Source organism: Heteronotia binoei, chromosome 12, assembly GCF_032191835.1.
Source record: "Heteronotia binoei isolate CCM8104 ecotype False Entrance Well chromosome 12, APGP_CSIRO_Hbin_v1, whole genome shotgun sequence".
In the NCBI taxonomy this organism is placed as follows: domain Eukaryota; kingdom Metazoa; phylum Chordata; class Lepidosauria; order Squamata; family Gekkonidae; genus Heteronotia; species Heteronotia binoei.
In genome coordinates, this window is record NC_083234.1 from 1,602,416 (window position 1) to 1,627,278 (window position 24,863).

General features: G+C 55.7%; 1 protein-coding gene across 2 annotated transcripts in view; it reads right to left on the reverse strand.

The window, feature by feature from the left end:
- Nucleotides 1–18,577, reverse strand: part of DSCAML1 (DS cell adhesion molecule like 1) — a 242,251-nt gene extending 223,674 nt beyond the window's left edge. For both annotated transcript variants that reach the window (XM_060250887.1, XM_060250888.1), the window contains exon 1: nt 18,423–18,577. In XM_060250887.1, the coding sequence (XP_060106870.1) occupies nt 18,423–18,471 (49 nt within the window). In that variant the 5' untranslated portion in view covers nt 18,472–18,577. The remainder of the gene's footprint in view (nt 1–18,422) is intronic.
- Nucleotides 18,578–24,863: the final 6,286 nt, after the last annotated feature.

Here is a 24,863-nt window from a genome sequence, read left to right on the forward strand (position 1 = left end):
GCTCCGGGAGATCTGGAAAGACCAGCAGGGACCCACAACCCCAACAGGGCAGCTGAGGCAGTTCTGTCGCACGTCCAGACTGGAAAGGATCTAGATGCGCCTGTGCAGGCACAGCATCTGCCTTTGCTTCTCCTCCCTCCAAGGGAGGCTGCCCAAGGCTTGATAATAAGCGGGATTGGACTCCCTGTTTAGTAGTGCCAGTTTTCAGCAAAGGGAAGAGCCAAGCCTGAGGATGGATCACCAGCGCAAGGGGGGCGTTAACCGTTTCTGGCGTCCAGAGTCCCACCCAGCCCCTTCCAGCTGTGTCAAGGCAAAGAGCCACAACAAGGTACCATCCACAGCCCCCAGCATCTTGGGTAGAGGGATGCAGCAGAACGACTCCCCTATTAATCTTCTCAACCAAGCACTTTGCTGCTCACCCCCCACCCCCGGGATGCTGCATCCCAACTGCTCACTTGAGGAGAGGCGCTGAAAGCCTTCACTTCCCGCCATAAAGCAGTGAGGAAGCCATTCGCTCTAAGCAAGATGAGCAGGGATATTTGCATTTTCGTCACAACAGCAGACTTCAGAAGCCATCCCCTCACCCACCATTATGTGCACAAAGACTAGAGCATGCTCGAGAGGGAATATTCAGAATCTCTTAACTGCTGCACAGCACAGATCATTAATGGACACATCTTGGAAACAAGCAAGCTGCTAGTTGGAAACATCTGAAGAGGCCAGGCCGAGGCCCCCTGACATCTCTCCTGCAGGCCACATGCTGTGACTGCCAGGGGCATCGTGTGCACTGCACTCCTCCAGGCCAGCCGTGGGCAGTGCACTCCTTCAGAGCAGTCAGGGGCATCGTGGGCACTGCAATTCTCCAGAGCGGTCAGGGGCACCGTGGGCAGTGCACTCCACCAGAAAGCTCAGGAGCACCGTGAGGAGTGAACGCCTCCAGAGCTGTCAGGGGCATCGTGGGCACTCCACTTCTCCACAACAGTCAGGGGCATTGTGGGCATTGCACTTCTCCACAACGGTCATGGGCACCATGGGCAGTGCACTCCTTCAGAGCGATCAGGAGCATCGTGGGCACTGCACTTCTCCAGAACGGTCAGGTGCACTGTGGGCAGTGCACTCCACCAGAAAGCTCAGGGGCACCGTGAGCGGTGGACTCCTCCAGAGCTGTCAGGAGCATCGTGGGCACTCCACTTCTCCAGAATGGTCAGCGGCAACGTGGGCAGTGCACTTCTCCACAACGGTCATGGGCACCATGGGCAGTGCACTCCTCCAGAGCGAACAGGAGCATCGTGGGCACTGCACTTCTCCAGAACGGTCAGGTGCACTGTGGGCACTGCACTTCTCCAGAGTGGTCAGGGGCACTGTGCGCAGTGCACTCCTCCAGAGCGGTCAGGGGCATTGTGGGCACTGCACTTCTCCACAACTGTCAGGGGCATGGTGGGCACTGCACTCCTCCAGAGCGGTCAGGGGCATCGTGGGCACTGCACTTCTCCACAACGGTCAGGGGCATGGTGGACACTGCACTTCTCCAGAGCGGTCAGGGGCATCGTGAGCACTGCACTCCTCCAGAGCAGTCACGGGCATTGTGAGCACTGCACTCCTCCAGAGCAGTCAGGGGCATAATGGGCACTGCACTCCTCCAGAGCAGTCAGGGGCATTGTGAGCACTGCACTCCTCCAGAGCAGTCAGGGGCATCATGAGCACTGCACTTCTCCAGAGCAGTCAGGGGCATAATGGGCACTGCACTCCTCTAGAGTGGTCAGGGGCATAATGGGCACTGCACTCCTCTAGAGTGGTCAGGGGCATAATGGGCACTGCACTCCTCTAGAGTGGTCAGGGGCATCGTGGGCACTGCACTTCTCCAGAGTGGTCAGGGGCATTGTGAGCACTGCACTCCTCCAGAGCAGTCCGGGACATCATGAGCACTGCACTCCTCCAGAGTGGTCAGGGGCATAATGGGCACTGCACTCCTCTAAGGTGGTCAGGGGCACTGTGGGCACTGAACTTCTCCAGAGCAGTCAGGGGCACCGTGGGCACTACACTTCTCCAGAGCAGTCAGGGGCATCATGAGCACTGCACTCCTCCAGAGCAGTCAGGGGCATAATGGGCACTGCACTCCTCAAGAGCAGTCAGGGGCATTGTGAGCACTGCACTCCTCAAGAGCAGTCAGGGGCATCATGAGCACTGCACTCCTCCAGAGCAGTCAGGGGCATCATGAGCACTGCACTTCTCCAGAGCAGTCAGGGGCATAATGGGCACTGCACTCCTCTAGAGTGGTCAGGGGCATAATGGGCACTGCACTCCTCTAGAGTGGTCAGGGACATAATGGGCACTGCACTCCTCTAGAGTGGTCAGGGGCATCGTGGGCACTGCACTTCTCCAGAGTGGTCAGGGGCATTGTGAGCACTGCACTCCTCCAGAGCAGTCCGGGGCATCATGAGCACTGCACTCCTCCAGAGTGGTCAGGGGCATAATGGGCACTGCACTCCTCTAAGGTGGTCAGGGGCACTGTGGGCACTGAACTTTTCCAGAGCAGTCAGGGGCACCGTGGGCACTACACTTCTCCAGAGCGGTCAGGGGCATGCTAGGCACTCCACTTCTCCACAACTGTCAGGGGCATGGTGGGCACTGCACTCCTCCAGAGCGGTCAGGGGCATCGTGGGCACTGCACTCCTCCAGAATGGTCAGTGGCATCATGGGCACTGCACATCCCCAGAGCGGTCAGGGGCATCATGGGTACTGCACTTCTCCAGAACAGCCAGGGGCATCGTGGGCACTGCAACTTTCCAGAGCGGTCAGGGTCATTGTGGGCAGTGCACTCCTCCAGAGCGGTCAGGGGCATGCTGGGCACTCCACTTCTCCTCCAGAGTGGTCAGGGGCATCGTGGGCACTGCACTTCTGCAGAATGGTCAGGGGCATCGTGGGCACTGCACTCCTCCAGAATGGTCAGCGGCATCGTGGGCACTGCACTTCCCCGGAGCGGTCAGGGGCATCGTGGGTACTGCACTTCTCCAGAACAGCCAGGGGCATCGTGGGCACTGCAACTTTCCAGAGCGGTCAGGGGCACTGTGGGCAGTGCACTCCTCCAGAGCGGTCAGGGGCATGCTGGGCACTCCACTTCTCCACAACGGTCAGGGGCATTGTGGGCACTGCACTTCTCCAGAATGGTCAGGGGCATCGTGGGCACTGCACTTCTCCACAACGGTCATGGGCACCATGGGCAGTGCACTCCTCCAGAGCGATCAGGAGCATCGTGGGCACTGCACTTCTCCAGAACAGCCAGGGGCATCGTGGGCACTGCACTTCTCCAGAGCGGTCAGGGGCACTGTGGGCACTGCACTCCTCCAGAGTGGTCAGGGGCATCGTGGGCACTGAACTTCTCCAGAGTAGTCAGGGGCACTGTGGGCACTGAACTTCTCCAGAGCAGTCAGGGGCACCGTGGGCACTGCACTTCTCCACAACGGTCAGGGGCATGGTGGACACTGCACTTCTCCAGAGCAGTCAGGGGCATCATGAGCACTGAACTCCTCCAGAGCAGTCAGGGGCATTGTGAGCACTGCACCCCTCCTGAGCAGTCAGGGGTATCGTAAGCACTGCACTCCTCCAGAGAGGTTAGGGGCATCATGGGCACTGCACTACTCCAGAGTGGTCAGGGGCATCATGGGCACTGCACTCCTCCAGACTGGTAAGGGGCACCGTGGGCACTGCACTCCTCCAGAGAGGTCAGGGGCATGGTGGGCACTGCACTCCTCCAGAGCGGTCAGGGGCATTGTGAGCACTGCACTCCTCCAGAGCGGTCAGGGGCATCATGGGCACTCCACTTCTCCACAACGGTCAGGGGCATTGTGGGCACTGCACTTCTCCAGAATGGTCAGGGGCATCGTGGGCACTGCACTTCTCCACAACGGTCATGGGCACCATGCGCAGTGCACTCCTCCAGAGCGATCAGGAGCATCGTGGGCACTGCACTTCTCCAGAGCGGTCAGGGGCATTGTGGGCAGTGCACTCCTCCAGAGAGGTCAGGGGCATGCTGGGCACTGCAATTCTCCACAACGGTCAGGGGCATGGTGGGCACTGCACTCCTCCAGAGCGGTCAGGGGCATCGTGGGCACTGAACTTCTCTAGAGCAGTCAGGGGCACCATGGGCACTGCACTTCTCCAAAACGCTCAGGGGCATGTTTGGCACTGCACTTCTTTAGAATGGTCAGAGGCATTGTGGACACTGCACTTCTCCAGAGAGGTCAGGGGCATCGTGGGCACTGCACTTCTCCAGAGCGGTCAGGGCCATCGTGGGCACTGCACTCCTCCAGAATGGTCAGGGGCATCGTGGGCACTGCACTTCTCCAGAGCTTTCAGGGGCATCGTGGGCACTCCACTTCTCCACAACAGTCAGGGGCATTGTGGGCACTGCACTTCTCCAGAATGGTCAGGGGCATCATGGGCACTGCACTTCTCCAGAGCCGTCAGGGGCACTGTGGGCAGTGCACTCCTCCAGAGTGGTCAGGGGCACCATGGGCAGTGCACTTCTCCAGAGCAATCAGGAGCATCGTGGGCACTGCACTTCTCCAGAACGGTCAGGTGCACAGTGGGCACTGCACTTCTCCAGAGCGGTCAGAGGCACTGTGGGCAGTGCACTCCTCCAGAGCGGTCAGGGGCATGGTGGGCACTGCACTCCTCCAGAGTGGTCAGGGGCATCGTGGGCACTGCACTCCTCCAGACTGGTAAGGGGCATCGTGGGGACTGCACTCCTTCAGAACGGTCAGGGGCATGGTGGGCACTGCACTCCTCATGAGCGGTCAGGGGCATCGTGAGCACTGCACTCCTTCAGAGCAGTCAGGGGCATCGTGGGCACTGCACTCCTCATGAGCGGTCAGGGGCATCGTGGGCACTGCATTCCTCTAGAGTGGTCAGGGGCATCGTGGGCACTGCACTTCTCCAGAGTGGTCAGGGGCATCGTGGGCACTGCACTTCTCCGGAACGGTCAGGGGCATCGTGGGTACTGCACTCCTCCAGAATGGTCAGCGGCATCGTGGGCACTGCACTTCCCCAGAGCGGTCAGGGGCATCGTGGGTACTGCACTTCTCCAGAACAGCCAGGGGCATCGTGGGCACTGCACTACTCCAGAGCGGTCGGGGGCATGCTGGGCACTCCACTTCTCCACAACTGTCAGGGGCATGGTGGGCACTGCACTCCTCCAGAGCGGTCAGGGGCATGGTGGGCACTGCACTCCTCCAGAGTGGTCAGGGGCATCGTGGGCACTGCACTCCGCCAGAGTGGTCAGGGGCATCGTGGGCACTGTACTTCTCAAGAACGGTCAGGGGCATCGTGGGCACTGCACTCCTCCAGAATGGTCAGCGGCATTGTGGGCACTGCACTTCCCCAGAGCGGTCTGGGGCATCATGGGTACTGCACTTCTTCAGAACAGCCAGGGGCATCGTGGGCACTGCACTTCTCCAGAGCGGTCAGGGGCATGCTGGGCACTCCACTTCTCCACACCTGTCAGGGGCATCATGGGCACTGCACTCCTCCAGAGCAGTCAGGGGCATTGTGGGCACTGAACTTCTCCAGAGCAGTCAGGAGCACTGTGGGCACTGCACTTATCCACAACGGTCAGGGGCATGGTGGACACTGCACTTCTCCAGAGAGGTCAGGGGCATCATGGGCACTGAACTTCTCCAGAGCAGTCAGGGGCACCGTGGGCACTGCACTTCTCCAGAATGGTCAGAGGCATGGTGGGCACTGCACTCCGCCAGAGTGGTCAGGGGCATCGTGGGCACTGCACTTCTCCAGAATGGTCAGGGGCATCGTGGGCACTGCACTCCTCCAGAATGGTCAGCGGCATTGTGGGCACTGCACTTCCAGAGAGTGGTCTGGGGCATCATGGGTACTGCACTTCTTCAGAACAGCCAGGGGCATCGTGGGCACTGCACTTCTCCAGAGCGGTCAGGGGCATGCTGGGCACTCCACTTCTCCACAACTGTCAGGGGCATCATGGGCACTGCACTCCTCCAGAGCGGTCAGGGGCATCGTGGGCACTGAACTTCTCCAGAGCAGTCAGGGGCACTGTGGGCACTGCACTTCTCCACAACGGTCAGGGGCATGGTGGACACTGCACTTCTCCAGAGAGGTCAGGGGCATCATGGGCACTGAACTTCTCCAGAGCAGTCAGGGGCACCGTGGGCACTGCACTTCTCCAGAATGGTCAGAGGCATGGTGGGCACTGCACTCCTCCAGAGTGGTCAGGGGCATCATGGGCACTGAACTTCTCCAGAGGGGTCAGGGGCACCGTGAGCACTGCACTCCTCCAGAGCAGTCAGGGGCATCGTGGGCACTGCACTTCTCCAGAGCAGTCAGGGGCATCATGAGCACTGCACTCCTCCAGAGTGGTCAGGGGCATCATGGGCACTGCACTCCTCCAGAGCAGTCAGGGGCATCATGGGCACTGCACTCCTCCAGAGAGGTCAGGGGCATCGTGGGCACTGCACTCCTCCAGACTGGTAAGGGGCATGGTGGGCACTGTACTCCTCCAGAGCGGTCAGGGGCATCGTGGGCACTGCACTTCTCCACAACGGTCAGGGGCATCATGAGCACTGTACTTCTCCAGAGCGGTCAGGGGCATCGTGAGCACTGCACTCCTCCAGAGTGGTCAGGGGCATCATGGGCACTGCACTCCTCCAGAGCAGTCAGGAGCATTGTGAGCACTGCACTCCTCCAGAGAGGTCAGGGGCATCATGGGCACTGCACCCCTCCAGACTGGTAAGGGGCATCATAGGCACTGCACTCCTCCAGAGCGGTCAGGAGCATGGTGGGCACTGCACTGCTCCAGAGCGGTCAGGGGGATCATGGGCACTGCACTCCTCCAGACTGGTAAGGGGCATCGTGGGCACTGCACTCCTCCAGAGCAGTCAGGGGTATCGTGAGCACTGCACTCCTCCAGAGAGGTCAGGGGCATCATGGGCACTGCACTCCTCCAGACTGGTAAGGGGCATCGTGGGCACTGCACTCCTCCAGAGCAGTCAGGGGTATCGTGAGCACTGCACTCCTCCAGAGTGGTCAGGGGCATCATGGGCACTGCACTCCTCCAGAGCAGTCAGGAGCATTGTGAGCACTGCACTCCTCCAGAGAGGTCAGGGGCATCATGGGCACTGCACCCCTCCAGACTGGTAAGGGGCATCATAGGCACTGCACTCCTCCAGAGCGGTCAGGAGCATGGTGGGCACTGCACTGCTCCAGAGCGGTCAGGGGGATCATGGGCACTGCACTCCTCCAGACTGGTAAGGGGCATCGTGGGCACTGCACTCCTCCAGAGCAGTCAGGGGTATCGTGGGCACTGCACTCCTCCAGACTGGTAAGGGGCATCATGGGCACTGCACTTCTCCAGAGCAGTCAGGGGCATCGTGGGCACTGCACTCCTCCAGACTGGTAAGGGGCATCATGGGCACTACACTTCTCCAGAGCATTCAGGGGCATCGGAAATTGCAGCTGGTGCAGAATGCCGCGGCCCGGCTGTTACTGGGCCTCCCAAGGTGGGGGCACATCCGGCTGGGTCTTCGGGCTCTGCACTGGCTCCCAATAACATACCGGTACAAGGTGCTGGTCATCACCTTTAAAGCCCTATATTGCCTGGGACCTGCCTACCTGAGGGACCGTCTCTCCCCATACGTTCCCCAGAGAGTACTGAGGTCTGGGACTCAAGATCTTCTCACCATCCCCGGGCCTAAGGAAGTTCGTCTCAAGACAACCAGAGACAGGGCCTTCTCCACAATGGCCCCAACATGGTGGAACCAGCTGCCGGAAGAGGTGAGGGCCCTGCGGGATCTTACTCAGTTCTGCAGGGCCTGTAAGACAACCCTCTTCTGGTTAGCCTATGCCTGACTGGATATATGTAACTTACTAGATTTTTGTGATTTATACAGTATAGTTTTAATGTTGAAATTTTAAGGTTTTTAGGTCTTTAAATGCTTATTTTTTAATTGTAATAACTTTGCTCCTGTTTTATTGTTTTATCGTTTGCTGTGAGCCGCCCTGAGCCACTCTGTGGGAAGGGCGGGGTATAAGTTACGGAATCAATCAATCAATCAATCAATCAATCAATCAATCGTGGGCACTGCATTCCTCCAGAGTGGTCAGGGGCATCGTAGGTGCTGCAGTCCTCCAGGCCGGCCAGGCTTCTTCCAGCACTGAAAAAGACCAGTTTGGTCTTTTTGGTGTAGCCAGTTTGGTGTAGTGGTTAAGTGTGCGGACTCTTATCTGGGAGAACCGGGTTTGATTCCCCACTCCTCCACTTGCACCTGCTAGCATGGCCTTGGGTCAGCCATAGCTCTGGCAGAGGTTGTCCTTGAAAGGGCAGCTGCTGTGAGAGCCCTCTCCAGCCCCACCCACCTCACAGGGTGTCTGTTGTGGGGGAGGGAGATAAAGGAGATTGTGAGCTGCTCTGAGACTCTTTGGAGTGGAGGGCGGGATATAAATCCAATATCTTCCATAGAGCAGGATTCACTTTCTTCTTCCAGCCCAACCAAGGATCTGCTCCTTCAGCAATGAAGCAAGACACCCTCCAGCCTCTGAGGAAGTGGGCTTTGGGAATCCTTTGGGATCCTTTTGCGAAAAGGATCTAGGGGTCTTAGTGGATCATACGCTGAACATAAGTCAACGGTGTGATGCGGTGGCTAAAAAGGCAAATGCAATTTTGGGTTGTATCAACAGAAATATGGTGTCCAGATCAAGTTATGTGATGGTATCGCTTTGCTCTGGTAAGACCTCACCTGGAGTATTGTGTTCAGTTTTGGGCACCACATTTTAAGAATGATATAGACAAGCTGGAACAGGCCCAGAGGAGGGCGACGAAGATGGTGAGGGGTCTGGAGACCAAGTCCTATGAGGAAAGGTTGAAGGAACTGGGCTTGTTTAGCCTGGAGAGGAGGCAGCTGAAAGATGATATGATCACCATCTTCAAGTACTTGAAGGGCTGTCATCTAGAGGATGGTGTGGAACCCTCTTCCGGTTAGCCTACGCCTGACTGGATAAATGTAGCTTATTAGACTCTGTGAATTATACTGTATAGTTTTAATGTTAAGATTTTAAGGTTTTTAGGCTTTTAAATGCTTTGATTTTAAATGCAATAACTCTGCACTTTGTTTTATTGTTTTGTCATTTGTTGTGAGCTGCCCTGAGCCATTTTGTGGGAAGGGCGGGATATAACTTATAGAAAAAATAAATAAATAAAATTGTTTTCTGTGGGCCCAGAAGGTAGGACCAGAACCAATGGGTTGAAATTAAATCAAAAGAGTTTCCGGCTCAACATCAGGAAGAACTTCCTGACCGCTAGAGCGGTTCCTCAGTGGAACAGGCTTCCTCAGGAGGTGGTGCGCTCTCCTTCCTTGGAGGTTTTTAAACAGAGGCTAGATGGCCATCTGACAGCAATGAGGATCCTGTGAATTTAGGGGGAGGGGTTTGTGAGTTTCTTGCATTGTGCAGGGGGCTGGACTAGATGACCCTGGAGGTCCCTTCCAACTCTATGATTCTAACCCGAAAGCTTTCATTCAGAATAAAACTGGATGGGTCTTAACGGTGCCCCTCTCGCCCCGGACTTCAACTTGGCCACATTGCTTCAGACCAACACGACTGCCCACCTGGATGCATCCCTTGGGCTGTCTTTGATGCAAGCAACATCCGGCTCTTCTCTGGCCACACCCATCACACCTAAGGAATGCCCGAGCCACCTTCTGGCTTCTCTCCAAACTGCGAGTATTGGTAGATCTAACTGACCACACCAGAAGAACAATTGGCGGAAATTAAAGGACAAAAGGAGCCAATTTATTTGGAATCCTCTAGTCCAGCCCTGCTAATCCTTCCTTCCAGTTTCTCTCAAGAGCCCCATGGCACAGAGAGTTAAAGCTGCAGTCCTGCAATTCAAACTCTCTGCTCACGACCTGAGTTCTATCCTGGCGGAAACTGGGTTCAGGTAGCCAGCTCCAGGTTGACTCAGCCTTCCATCCTTCCGAGGTCAGTCAAATGGGTCCCCAGCTTGCTGGGAGTGGTGGGGGGGGGGAAGTATAGATGACTGGGGAAGGCAGTGGCAAATCACCCTGTAAAAAAGTCTGCCGTGAAAACGTCATGATGCGACGTCACCCCAGAGTCAAAAACGACTGGTGCTTGCACAGGGGACGACCTTGACCTTTAATCCAGCACTGTTAATCCTTCCTTCCAGTTCCTCTCATGGTCTTTTTCTGCCCTACTACCAACTTTCCTTTCATATGGAAGTGAGCATGGCCTACTTCTATTTTGGCAGTGTATTTTGGGTTGGTTCACAAACATGTGTTAACTGCACAAAGAGAGATGTGAAGGACCTGGGGGGGAAATCACACCTTTAGATAGGGGAATGTATTTTGTTTTGTTCATTTTTTCCAACAGCTTCCCCAAATTTTCCAGCAGAAAAATAGGTAAATTTGGGCAAGCATTGAAAAAAACAATCATAGGGGGTTTTTTTCTGTTTTAGAGTAAATAAAATGCTTCTTAAGGCAAGGCTTTTCACATTCCAAATATATAGCATGACAAATTTCCATTTTGGAAACTGGGAAATTTGGGGAAATGGCCTGGGGGAGCAGGGTTTGGGGTTTTTTTTAAAAAAAATGTTAATAAATTTTGATACAATTACCATGCTATAATGTATTTACAGATCCTAACTACATCCAAGAGTTCAGCCTTTTCCGCGTTGCAGCAGCCCAGCAGCCCAGCCTGCAGAAGACCTGTGAGCTACAGAGAGAGACCACCTGCCCCTCGGAGGCCACGGTGGGGGGTGGGGTGCAGCACCTTGCAGATCTTTCTCAAATATATATTTATTCAGGGCTTTTTTTTCTGGAAAAAGAGGGGCTGGAACTCTCAAGAGGGAAATGAAGGAGGAACACACAGGTGCCCCTTGTGAACTTTTGAACATTGAGAGCCAGTTTGGTGTAGTGGTTAAGTGTGCAGACTCTTATCTGGGAGAACCAGGTTTGATTCCCCACTCTCCACTTGCACCTGCTGGAATGGCCTTGGGTTAGCCATAGCTATCTTAGAGGTTGTCCTTGAAAGGGCAGCTGCTGTGAGAGCTCTCTCAGCCCCACCCACCTCACAGGGTGTCTGTTGTGGGGGAGGAAGATAAAGGAGATTGTGAGCGGCTCTGAGACTCTGATTCAGAGAGAAGGGTGGGGTATAAAGCTTCAGTCTTCTTCTTTTTTGAGAATTTTGTTTCCATAAAGAGGTTCCAGAACTCCATTCCACCGCTTTCCCCTCAGAAATAAAGCTCTGGGGTTGTTTGTTTATTTAGACTAGGCAGCTTCCAATAAAAAAAACACAGGACAAAATTATTGGGTATACGTTCAATTTTACATAAAAATGTTTAAAGTTTTAAATTTTATATTGTTAAATCAGTAAAAGAAGTTTAGGTTTGATAGGAAAGTAAGCATTGCATATGTTTCAAATGTTCCCAAAATTTCCTTTTTTTATGTGTCTCCAAAATTTCTGGAAATTTTCCATCTCTTCATACAAACCAAGAACGGCCACATTGTTATAGCTGCTTGGTGTTGAGCGATCCCAGGCCTGTTGTCTTCCTTATGAGTGCGCAAACCGCGTCACTGGAGGAGACCAAGATCCCCAGAGTCCAGCCACATCTTTTGCAAGAACCTGCTCCAGCCATCCCCCCCACCAGGAGGCTGCAGGTTGCTGCCTCCCCCCCTCTACCTCCCTCCTGGCCATCTGGCATTGCGAGGGGGGGGGAGGGATTCTAACTCGGAGACCAACCTCCACAACGCAGCTCTTTCCATTCCCTCCTCTGTGCCAGAGAAGCCAGAGCACACCTGGCTCCAGCCAGCAGCACCTGAGCACTTTGCCATCCACACCAGCAAGTGGGCAGGCCATGCCAGGCTCCCTCCTCGCTCTCGCAAGCCGAACAGGCTCAGCTGCAGGCTCAGTCCTGCTAGGACTCGGGGCACTGGGTGATGTGGAAGGCAGCCCCAAAGACCACAGCCAGGCAGAGGAGACAAGACTAACCTGAACACAACAACCACCACGGGCTGTCCCAGGAAAAGGCAGGTTCAAGGAATCTGGCAGGCAGAGGTGATAGAGCATGACAGAGTCACTGAACATGAACTAATCCACAATCAAACAGGAGGCAGAACCCGTGGCCAAACTACCAGCAGCTCCAACAGAACTCTCACTGTGGAGGATGGAGCTCCTTGCTCTGGAATTCAGGACTCACTTTGAGTCTCCCCCCCCCCCTCAGCAACGACTCCTGTGCAAGGCCAGGGCACAGACAGGTCCAGGGGGCGGGGGGGGGGGAGTAATATCTCATCAATAAGAAATTCAAATTACTAGAAAAGCTTTTGCAGGTCAAAAGGGGCAGAATGTTTTTAATAGAAAATGGAAGTTATGGGATTGGTAGTAGTTATGAGACAGACGCATGGAGTTAAATCCATTTAATCTCCTTTACCATTTAACAGTAAACACAATCCTAATTCCATGTTTCATAAAACTGCCTCCAAATCAGCATGAGAGATTAAAAACACAGAAATAGCCTTGCAATATTTTAAAAACAGAAATCATTTCGGGCATCTGGTCAGAGGCCTTGGTCATAACCTACATATCCAAAGCCTTCGCGCAGACTATCAGTGGTGGCCCAGCAACAGGGCACCGTGCTGTGTGGCCTCCCCACGGAAGGGAGCAGCCGAACAAAGGCACCCCACACCCTAGTGAGACATGGCCATTCCCAGAGCAGAAGGAAACAGGCTCTGAACTTTCATCGGCCAATCACAGGACCCCAAAGCTGGAAGGAAGGGGCCATCCACTTCCACCCCTGCTCCATGCAGGATCCACCTAGAAGAGCTCATCCAGCCACTGACGGGGAGCTCATTCCACTGCTGAACCACTCTGACTGCAGAAAGGTTTGCCCTGATATCCAGCCTTCCTACCCTTCATTTAAACCCATTACTGCAAATCCTCTCCTCTGCTGCCCACAGGAGCAGCTCCTCCAAGTGACAGCCCTTCAAAGACTTCAAGAGTCCTCCCCCCCCCCTCCGTTCCCAAGTCCTCCTCAGCTTTTCCTCAGAGGGCTTCTTGGTCTCCAGGCCCCTGGTCATCCTCATCGCTCTCCTCTGCACCTGCTCCATTCTGCTCACACCCTTCTTGAAGGGAGGCCTCCAGACTCCAGGGGTGGCCTGACCAAGGCAGTGTTCAGCACGACTAGGACATCTTGTGTTTTGGATGTTATGCCTCTGTTGATACACCCCACGATTTTTTGTCACTGCATCACATTGGTCGCTCATATTAAACTTATAGTCTATCCATATTCCAAGATCTTGCTCACACACTTTGAATCATCTGAAACAGTAGGAAACAGCAACCTAGGAAGTATTTTGTTCTTGTTCAGTCGGACAGTCAAGTCTGACCCCCTGGACCAAGGCACGCCAGGCCCTCCTGTCTTCCACCATCCTCCGAAGTCTGCTCAAATTCATGTTAGTTACATCAGTAACGCTGTCCAGCCATCTCCTCTTTTGCCATGCCCTTCTTCTTTTGCCTCCTGTCTTTCCCAGCATCCCCAGGGTCTTCTTCAGGGAGTTTTCCCTTCTCACTGGGTGGCCAAAGAATTTGAGCTTCAGCTTCTGACCTACCAAGGAACAGTCTGGGTTCATTTCCCTCAGGACTGACTGATCTGATCTTCTTGCAGTCCAGGAAGTCTCCTCAAATTTGTGTTAGTTCCATCAGTAATGCTGTCCAGCCATCTCCTCTTTTGCCACCCCCTTCTTCTTCTTTTGCCTTCATTTTAGGAAGTCTTCGAATACTACAAATCCTTCTGCTTTGTCCAGACAAAGAAATGCATTGGTCATCATCCCACGGTCATATTTATCCTCCTTTCTCCCTGGAATTCTTCAAGCACATTTTTGCAGGGAGGGGCCTGCCTAGGGAAGAAGAGGGGGAGCGACTCAGCCAGGACCTTCCTTTTTGCCCAGAATGAAGCAGGAAGCAGGAAGTACGCCTGAGTACGGCTGAGGCTGGAAGAGATGCTGCTGATCTCTCAAGGGCCTCTGGACTCTCAAGGGCCACTAGTTCAGCACAGCCGGAAGCCCTCCAGTTTGCATGCGTCTCCTGGCCGGAGGTCCTGGCTCAGGAAGATGGGTCTGCTCAGATGCTGCTGGGCCTGGAAGGCAAACAAGCCCACACCAGCCCCGGGGGACCTTCTGTGGCCTAAGTCCAGGCACCCAGCAGTCAGACAACAAGGGCCAAGGCAGCGTCCACCTGCCCGCCCCCCCCCATTCAGAGGTGGGCCTTCCGGGCAGCACCTGAGACCACCCCAGAAGGCAGACTGGAGCGGGTGGGGGAAGGCTTCACACAAGCAGCTCGGGGGGGGGGGCTCTTTCCTTGGCAGAGTGGGTCAGCTGGCTCTCGGTGGGGTGGGGTGGGGTGAGGGGGCTTGTGGACAAGGCTTATCCAGGCTTCTTGCTGTGGAGAGCAGCACTCTTCCAGGCTTTTGCTCTGCTGCTTTGTATGGTCTGATGGAGCTCTCAATTTTCATCTTTTAGATTCCACTGCAATGTTATAGTTATGCAGTTGTTCTGCATGTGGCCCCTCCATTCCCAAAACTCCAATCTCTGCCACACCCGGGACTCCCACCAGCGTTTATAGCATTTTATGTTTGCATTGCGTTTGATCTGTTAACTTCCCTGAGCTGGTCTTCTGGAGGGACAGCAAAAGAAGAGTTTTCTAATGAAGGAAAGAGCCCCCCCCCCAACACTTTGGCCAGGCTACTGCTCCTGTGCTCCTTAACTGAGGCAGACTGCCCCACAATGGCCCTCCTCCCTCCTGCCCCCCCTCACTGACCATCACACCAGCAGTTCTAGGAGCCTCTGCCCCACACCTCCCTCCTGCCACACTTGAAATTAGCCCTCCCCCCAAGCCAACCACTCCAAGGGCTGCACAGCAACAGCAGAAACACAGCAGACTTTGGCTTCGGATTTCTTTCCTGCTTTTCAGCCACAAGTCTCTCAAAGTGGCTCTTTGTAGTTCTGCTCAATGTGACCCAATGGACAATATTTGAGCGCACCAGCCCATGGGTGTCCCTGTGTTCTCCCTCCTCAAGTGGAGCTTCATCCGGACATGGCCTCCCAGCACCCTCGCCTGCCTGCACCCTGGCCAGCAGCAGCAGCAGGCCTTCCCCCAGGGACAAGGAGAGGAGGAGGGGGAGCCCAAACCTACCTCCCCTCTCAGCCACAAGGGCTGCTGCATCTTGCACCCCCTCCCCCCCGACACTGGCACTTCCCAGTGCTGCTGGAGGGGGGAAATAGTTTGCTTTTTCCACGAGGAGGACATAAAAGCAGAACAGAAGACTATCCAATGCCCTATTGCATCCGGCCCACCTAGTCCAGCATCCTGTTTCACACAGCACCCAGTCCGTTGCATAGAGGGCAGGCCTTCTCCATCCTAGCTCTGGGATTCAGAGGTTCACTGCCTCTCTCTGTGGAGGTTCCCTTTGCTCACCATGGCTGGTGTGAAGGAGGAGGAAAGAAAGGAGCAGAAACAGGACACCCCCCACACACACACACACACACACTCCCCTTCTCTCCTCTTCCCTTCTCTGGGACTGGAGGCCTTTTGAAAGGCTGTTCCAGATCTGGGAGCCAAGCTCCCGCCTCTCTCTGCCGCTGCCGCCCCCATCAGACAGCAGCAGGGGAAGGGATGAATTCACACCTCTGAGCACATTGCAGAACGTGTGGGCCGCCATGTTGGGGAAAGCGGAGCACAGAAAGCCAGAGATGCCCGGATGGTGCTGGCTTGCAGAGATCCCAGCTGTTGGGAGTAGAGCAGGGCAGCAGCAAATTCACGATCCCCTCTTGCCAGCCTGGAGGGGGCAGGGAGCCATGGCAGCAGGAGACGGGAGTGCCCAGAGCACCAACAGAGCCGGAGTCTGCAATGCCGCCCATCGTCCCTTGGCCCAGTTAACCCAGGAGGGGGAGGCAGGCAGGGCTACGGCTCCGTGTCGCAGGATGCCAGGCGGCCCCTGGTTCCCTCTCTGGTGGAGCCGAAAGGGGCACCTTCCAAGCAGTGGGGACAACGGAAGGGCTCTGGCTGGATGTCAAGGGGCCAGGAGAGACCCAGGCAAGCAGCCGGGGCAGGTGAGCGAGGAGACCAGCCTCTCTGTGTGGTCACACCTCGCAAAAACACAAATGTGTCCAACCCGTCCCTTCTCCACAGCTTCATAAGGATTCCATGTTTAATTTGCCAGACAAACAAAGCACACCACAGCGGGAGGGAGGGAGGGAGGGAGCAGGGCACTTTCACATGAGCACCACATTGCTGGCTGGTTTTAATACAAAAGAGGACAGAAAAAGAAGGCTGGCAGAGATGGGAGGTGGGGGGGGGGCTAGAGAGGCAACCAGAATCCCCCTTCCCACCACACCAGGCAGGACTCTCCGTCTGGGACTCTGCTGGGACCTGTCCACAAAGCAAAGCAGCAGCAGCAGGGGGTGGTCAATGGAGAGAGCTGCTCACCTGGCCGCTCTCCTCTCCGAGTCCCAAGAGCAGCTCAGGGCTTTGGGCTTGGGTGGGCTGGGAAAGGCAGGCAGCTCCAAGCCCACCAAGGAATCTCCTCCAACTTTAGTGTTTCCTTGGATCAAATGTTGATTTGCCTTTTTTGTGGTTGTTCCAGGAGCCCCTTTTCTCTACAGCTCAAACACATTCAAAGGTTGTGCTGTTGGACAGCTATATATCAAGTTCCTCAAAGGTTTTCCATGCCCGAACCCCTTGGAGTGCCTTATCCCAACATCACGTAACCTCCACCCTGTTATCACTCTTGTTCGGGAACCCTCCATTTCAACACTTTCTAACAAAGAAGCACTTGGGTCCATTTAAAAAAAATCATGGCTTCCAAAAAGGGAGGGGGGGTGAGGCTGCAGGAGGGTGTGCTGCTGTGGAAGACTCAAATCGGTCTCCTCCCAGATGGAGCAGCTGCCACCCAAGAGCCCCCCCCCCAAGCCACGGGGGAGGGGGGTTTGAAAATAATGGAAGTTATTATGCTGATATCAAAACGCAAAGGGAGGTTCGCGTGCACGGCGCCGCCTGCCTCTCCTCTTGCCTGCGCGCGGCTGAGATGCAAATACAGTCAAATCAGAAGCTGGCGGTGGGGGTGGGGGGGAGGGAGAAGCAACCAAACCTTCGGCACCGAGACCTTTGGGGAAGGGTCTGGCCGCCCCCCTCCCCGCACACGGGGGGAAAAGGGCTCGCTGGCTGGGAGGGAAAGTTCCGTTATTCTTCATAAGTGGTTTTACAAGACTGATCCTGCCCCTGCCCGGCATTGGAGAAAAGCTCTTTGCCATCTGCTCCAGTGGAGAGGCTGCTCCCTGGCACCGGCGCCTCCAGCTCCCCCCCCCCCGCCCGGGGCTGCTGGGGCCTCCCAAAGGCTGTCCCCCGAGGCACCGAGACCCTGGCGGGGCAGAAGGAAGGAGCCCCCGCTTCAGAAGCGCCGGGCGAGGCGAGAAGGCGGCGGGGAGCAAGCGCCGCCGCCAATTGCAGCGTCTGCATTCCTGTTCCTCGTTCTTGCGGCTCCTGCACCGAATACTGACGGCTCCGCCGCGCTTTTATGTAACAGGATCGATGACAGCCGCCCGAGTTGGGCTTTCCTGCCAGGCAGCCTCCCGCCGCCTTCGCCCACGGCCCCGATCCCGCCAGTCCGCCCGCTGGACGCCACCTGCCTCAGCCCGGCCCCGTCACAGCGGGCGCCCCTCCAAGGGCCAGCCCAGCCCGGACACCGCTCTGCCCCCACCCCTAGCCGCCGCCGCGCGAGAGAGAGAGCCCGGCCGGCCGGGGGGCTCCGACGGGACCTCCGCCCACTTGGGGAACTGGGGCCAAGAGAGCTGGGAAAGTCGCCCTGGGCGGCCAGCTGCCGCCGCTGCCTTCGTGGCCCCGAGAGCAGGAGGAGGAGGCGGCGGCGGCGGCGGCTCTGCTCCATCGGCGCGCACGCAATTAAAGCAGTTTCTGCAGCGCCCGGCGGAGGGGAGGGAGCGGAGGGGGCCCTGCTGAAGGGCTGCAGAGCGCGGGGGGCCGTCCTCGCCGGCTCAGGGATGCCACCCCCTCCCGCCCCGTCCTTGGCGGCCCAAGACCCACAGCTGCTCCCACCCCCACCCCGGGTCACCCTCCCTCAGCCCAAGAGCCCGGGCACACTCCCCCCCCCCCCCGCCAGCCCTCCACCTGCCCAGAACGCCCCTCCCTCAGCGGCCCAAGGCGCGCGAAGGTCACCGGGGCTCCCCAGTCTTCGACGGCAACGGCGGCAGCGGGGGGGGGGGCGGTGCCGGGCTACCGCCCAGGCGCCCTCTTCCCCCCCACCCCCACCCTCAAGTTCGCCTGGCGCCCGCCCCTCCCTCCTCCCGCCTATCCGACGGGGCGCCCGCCGAGCCTACCTGGCCGGGTCCAGGAGTTGAGCAGCAGGAGACAAGTGACCAGCCACATGCCATCCAGGGGGGCCGGTGCCAAGGGCGGGCGGGCGCCCTGCCTCTGCCCGGCTCTCGCCAGCTTCCCCCCGTCGTCGGAGGCTCCGCGCTCGGCTCCCGGCGGCGGCGGCACTGCTGCCCTTGCTGGCTGCCCGGCTCCCGCCCTCCCTTGCCCGCCCGCCCGCCCGCCGCTTCGCCCAGCTACTGCCAGCCCCAGCGCCTGCCAGCGCCAACGCCGGAGCCGAGCGGCCAGGGGAGGGGAGGGGCTCCCCAGTCCCCGCCCACCGCGGGCCGCCCGCGCCCCCCCAGCCCAGCCCCAGCGCGGAGGAGGGGGAGGAGGAGCAGGGGCCACGAGGCCGGAGCTGGCAGGGAGACGGACGCGGGGGGGGGGGCGCGGAGGCGCCCCGCTGGGCAGCCCAAAGGTGCCCGTCTCCGCCGCCCCCCCTCCGTGCCAGCGGGAATGGGCAGCAGCAGAGCGCCTGGCATCGGCCCCGCCCGCCCGCCTCCCCCAGGGAGTGCCCGAAGCCCCAGCGCCCCAGCTCAGCTCCCCGGGAGGGGGCGGGCGCGAGGGATGGGCTTTCTCTGCCGGCAGCCCCCCCTCCAAGCCGCAGGGCCACACGTCCCGCTCCCCCGGGGCCCCAGGACCAAAGCCCGGACAGCCGGCCCCCCACCCCCAGGCCCCTGGACGGCAAGAGAGCCCAGCTCGCCCGCCTGCCCCTCCTCCAGGAACCCCGCCTCAGGAGAGACCCCAAGGGGCTGCGTCTGCCCGCCCCCAGGGAAGCCTCACCCGCGCGCCCGCCCCGCCCTGCCCTGCCCCAGGGCCAGCCTGAGCCCGGCGCTCCTCCCGCCCAGCCCCGCGACGCCCCGTCCCGCCTGAGGGGCTCTGCCGCGGCCACCTGCCCTTCCCTTCCCTTCCCTTCCCGCTCCTGGCCACAGCCCTGTAGCAGCCCCGGGCGGGCAGCGCCAGGCACCCCAGGCCTTTGGGGGGCTGCTTTTAAACCCCTGCAGGGACCTTCCCCCCCCACGCCTCCCCCTCCCTTTCCCAGCTTTCCCCCACAGAGAAAAGGGGAGGCCCACGAGGAGGAGGCCCAAAGAGGACAAGGGGAGCTGGGTGCCCCCCCCCCAAAGCAACCCTGCTGCCCCCACAAATGTGGTGAGTCTTGCTGGTGCGCCCCCCCCCCCCGCCAGCTGCTGTGGGAGGCTAACCCAAGGACTCCCCCTCCCTCCCTCCCTCGAGGTCATGGAGCTCCACTGCCCCCCAGGCCGGCAGGGGGACTGGAAGAGGGGCAGGCAGGCTGGCTGGCAGGGGCTGGGCAGGCCACCTCTAGGCGGGGGCGGGGGGGGGCTCCTGTGCTGCTGCTGCACTAGGAGGGGTTACGGTTCACCCTCCAACATCCCCCTTCAGGCCCAGCCACACTGAGCAGGGGGTGACTTCCCTTGATGAATTCCGGGCATTTGGCTCTTTGGAGATGGGCTGGGGAGACCCATGGCTGCTCGAGGGGGGCGCATCTGGCAGGAGGCATGGCATGTGGCAGAGTGCTTGCCCTGTCCTTGGCAGACCCTCTGGGCAGAGGGGCACAGAGGATTGCTTTGGCCCCTCAAAGAGACACCATGTTTTGGGGGTCTGGACAGCTGGTGGTAACCGTTGCTTTTGTGTGCATGGGGGCGGGGGGGTTACTGAGACATGATTTACTTTGGGTGCAGGGGAAATTGATCACCCTGTAACATCCTCTTTTTGCAGACAATTTGTTATTACTGGATCAGCCATTCCGGGACCCAAACAAAGGGAGAGTGGAGCACGTGGCTGGCATCATGCCCATCTGGCCCTGCCAACCTTGGCCTGTGCCAAGCCAGTCTCCTCAGGTACATCCATTACTCCGCACTCTTCGGGTGGGGGGGACCATCTCCCTTCAGTCCAGGTCCCAGTTGCTCTGGGGAGGCCAAGCCAGAGGGGAGCACAGCCAGGAGGGCAGGAAGCAGCCTGGGGAGGAGATCCAGCCTTGGAGGGATGGTTTGGGGCATTGTGCCGTGTGTTTGTGGAGAAAACAAATGCTGCATCCGCAGAGCTCCCAGGTCAAGGAGCTCACACAGGAGAAACACAGCAAGGCCACTCAAACAACCCTTTCAAGATTAATACAAACTATTGAAAATGAGGCCATAGAGCCTGCCCAAGAGCACCCTGACAGGCAGCCCCTGAGAGACCAGCAGGATTTCCAGGGCAACAATTAAAATGAACACACTGCCAAGGATGCTTTTTCTTTTCCAAACTATTCACATAGTGTTACCAAAGGTGTCCTTTCAAGAGCTAAATAAACTAACTACTGGTTTTATTTGGCAGAACAAAAAACCAAGAATCAAGCTGAAAGCACTTCAAGACTCCAAAGAAAGGGCAGGATTTGCCCTTCCTGACTGGCAATTATCCTATAAAGCCTGTGCACTAACCTGGGTGACAGACTGGATACTATTCAAAAACAGAAGACTGTTAACATTAGAGGGTCATGATCTTGTTAAGGAATTCAAGAGGGGTTTAGATAAAAATATGGAGCTATTAGCCACAGTGTGTGTGTATATATAAAAAAAAAATTTTGCCACTGTGTGACACAGAGTGTTGGACTGGATGGGCCGTTGGCCTGATCCAACATGGCTTCTCTTATGTTCTTATGAATGGCATTCGTACCTGTGGTACTAGAAAACAGATACTCAAAAACCTTTCAACACTCATTTAATTAGAAGGTCTCTTAGTCAGGTGTGGCCCTGGTTAAAACCAAAAATTTACAACAAGGTCCCTAAGTGGGTCTCACCAACTGAAGCTTTTATTCAACCAACATTACTGTCATCAAATATGATACTTACATATGAAGAACTGTTAAAGACTAATGATGAACTGAAAACACAAGAGTTATTGACCTACGGTGTTACTCTCAACTGGTGGACCAGGCTTCAACTAGAGTCAAGATATGATAGAGACAAAGTAACAGGATTTATTATTGATCAACAAGGTTTTGATAAAATTATTTTGGGTCCACACCAACATCTAATAAAAAGAATTTATTCAATGCTTCTTCAAATGAAGCTACAAGATGAAGAAGTGAAAGATATCATGATAAAGTGGGTGCAAAATTTGGGCCATAATATTGAAATAGGGGTGTGGGAAACATTGCGGAAATCACATATAAAACTTACCAGAGCTATTACCTTTAAAGAAAATATTTATAAAATGTTTTACAGATGGTATATAACGCCTGATAAACTGTCTAAAATGTATTCTACTATATCTGACAAGTGTTGGAAATATATTTCCCATGTCGGCACGTTTACTCATGTGTGGTGACGGAAAAATATTGGATTACAGTACATGATACGTTACAAAAGATATTGAAAATTCATATACACTTTAAACCAGAACTTTTCTTATTGAGTATTCTACCGATGGACCATTCGAGACAGGACAAACATTTGATGATACATATTATTACTGCAGCAAGACTTTTGATAGCACAAACCTGGAAACACCATGAAACTCCGAAGAAGCAAGACTTGATTAATAAAATATTAGAGACAGCTGAATCAGATGCCCTTGCACTTTGCCTTAAGGGTAGACTAATACAAGATGAAGAGAACCCTTGGAAACCCTTTTATGAATGGTTGAAGACACAAATTTGACTCTTATATGACACATACTTGTAATTCCTCAGATTGGACACTTTAGTGTTGATATTAGCAAATTATTAGGTATAATACAAAGATTGTAACTTTAGACTATGAGAAAAATTTGTAAATGAATGATGCAGAGTTTATATTGAAATAACGTTATTCCCCTTTCCTCTTCCTGTATTTTTTGTCCTATTTCTTAAAATTCTAATAAAATATATATAAAACAAAAAGGGGCTCACACAGGAAAAACACAGCAAGGCCACTCAAACAACCCCTTCAAGATTAATACAAACTATTGAAAATGAGGCCACAGAGCCTGCCCAAGAGCATCCTGACAGGCAGCCCCTGAGAGACCAGCAGGATTTCCAGGGCAGGAGCTCCGCAGAGCCCCACCGGCCAAAGCCCCCCCCCGCCCCCCAAGCCCAGCCAGCAACTCCAGCCCTTCGTAGGAAAGTGGCTTCTGGAGCATGCTGCTTGCTCAAATTCTTCACAAGGGGTCCCAAGCAGGAGAGGTCAAACCTTGCACCATCGTGGAGATCCTGCAGGAAGAAGCCAGGTAGCTGCACCCACCCTCCCTCCCTCCAAACTGCCCCTCCGTCCTGGGGGTCTCAAGGCCAGAGACAAAGGGGGGTGCTTTGCCCTCACCTGCCTCTGCCAAGCAGCCCTGCACCTCCGGGTGGGTCTCCTGCCCAAAGGCTCACTGGGCCTCATCCTGCTTCGCTGCTGGGATCGAACGGGAAGCATTGGGCTAGCCTGGGCCATCTTGCTCCGAGAAGAAGGAGGAAGGAAGAGGAGGAGGTGAAGAAGAAGAAGAAGAAAGACATTTCCAACCAATGCATTGTCTCCTGTGGGCGGCTGAGAGCTGACTGGCCATTCTGAAACATGAAACATAAAAGTGCAGGAGGAATGCCCTCTCCAGTCCCATGAGAAGCCCTTGGGAGTCAGAGGCAACAGACAGAGGGGCTGGCAGGTCCCAGATTAGTGGCCACAGAGAACCCTTTGCTTGAGAGGGCCATGCAGTGAGGAAAAGGGCTGAGGATGGTTGGTTTGGAAACAATAAGGTGTGCAGGGGTGGGGATAGGCTAGAGATTCTGAAGGTAACAACACAGCTAGGAAGTTCAGCAGAGAAATGGAAAGTTGACCCAAAAGTTCAGTCTAGAGAAAGGCTCAGCTCCGACCCAGTGGAAGGGGACAAAAGGAGCAGCAAACCCCAGAGCTGCCAGGAAGAGGTGGAGGAGGGCAGGGGCTGCTGCAGGAAGAGGCGGAGCTTGCACAGAAGGGGGAGGTTCTTCATTATCAACCCCAGAATCATCTCTCACAGGGATGCTGCCAAAGAAAGAGAAGCAGGTCGTTGGATCTGGAGGGCTCCCCCCCCCCCCGCCCAAGGATGCTGAAGGAAGGGTGACCTGCACCAGAGAGCTGGGAACTACCAAACGTAACGGTGGTTTTCTTTTAAACAAAAAGGTTCTAGGGAGAGCTGTGTAATTCCTGGGCAGGCAACCAAACATCCGGCCCAAGCAGATCCAGTTCTTCCAGGTGGGGAAATGATGTGCGAAGGGCCTTGTGTTGGCTCCCTTTGCTTGTTTGTGGCAACTGTGGGACTTCCTCGGGGCAGGTTTCCCTACCCAGCCCTCCACAGCAAAAGCTGCTCTCTCTTCCCTTTGGCCATTAAGGCCTTTCCCATTTTAAAATGGCAATTGACTATTGTTGCATTAATACGACATTATAGCCACATGTGTAACAAGTTCTCTGAATTCCCAGATTTCATTTTTAAAAGTAAGACTCTGCCCCTTGCATTGCTGACATATGCCTTTCCCTTTATATCTCCACAGCAGGAAGGGCTACAGGCTGTTTCTTTTGAAAATGGAAGTAATTCGGAGAACCTCTTATACTTCCTGTAACAATCTTAACAATAGCTATTGTTATCTACATGGAACATCCATGTTCAGAGGCGGTGTGCAGCTGAATAACAGTGTAGGTTGGGGTCGCCAAACTCCAGGTGGGGCCTGGAGATTTCCCAGAAGTATAATTGATCTTCAGACTACAGAAGTCAGCTTTGGAGGTTGAGCTCTGTGGCATTAGACCCTGCTGAGGTCCTAACTTTGCCTCCAAATCGCTGAGAATTTCCCTGCCTGGAGCTGGCAGCCCCATGGAGCCTAGGGAAGATTCCCCATGATCTTGGGCTGGCTCCTCCAAGGCAAGACTTTGATCCAGCAGGTTACCTGGACCAGAAACTGGATTTATTTGCGACCTCGTTTGCTGTGCTCCTGTTCTGTTCTGTTCCCACCCACCACCACCACCCCCTGCTCAACTATCTTTCCGACCCTTAATGAACTCTTGTTTGATTTACTGTAATGGGACTCAAAAGTGTTCTGTGGTTAATGGGAGAGGACCAGAGACAGGCTGGTCAAGGCAGGTCCAGAAGAGCAGCCAGGACAGTCAGTCCAGGGCAGAAGAAAGCAGGCAAACCCCCAGAGACAGGGGAGGAGCTCATGCAAGTCACTTCTTCAGATGCAGGCAGAACACGGGTCTGTTTGGTTCCTCCTCCTGTTCTAAGGGGAGTTCTACCACCACATGTCAGCAGTGCCCTCCCACCCTCTGCAGGTAACAAAGCATCACTCTGACATTCAGAAACGGGGGGGGGGGGGGATGTTTTATCCTTCCAGAACATTCAGTTGCTGACCTAAGAGTAACAGTTCTCTTACAATGGAATTTCAAAGGGAGATTAGAAAGAGAGACTGCTGAACTGCAACTGAT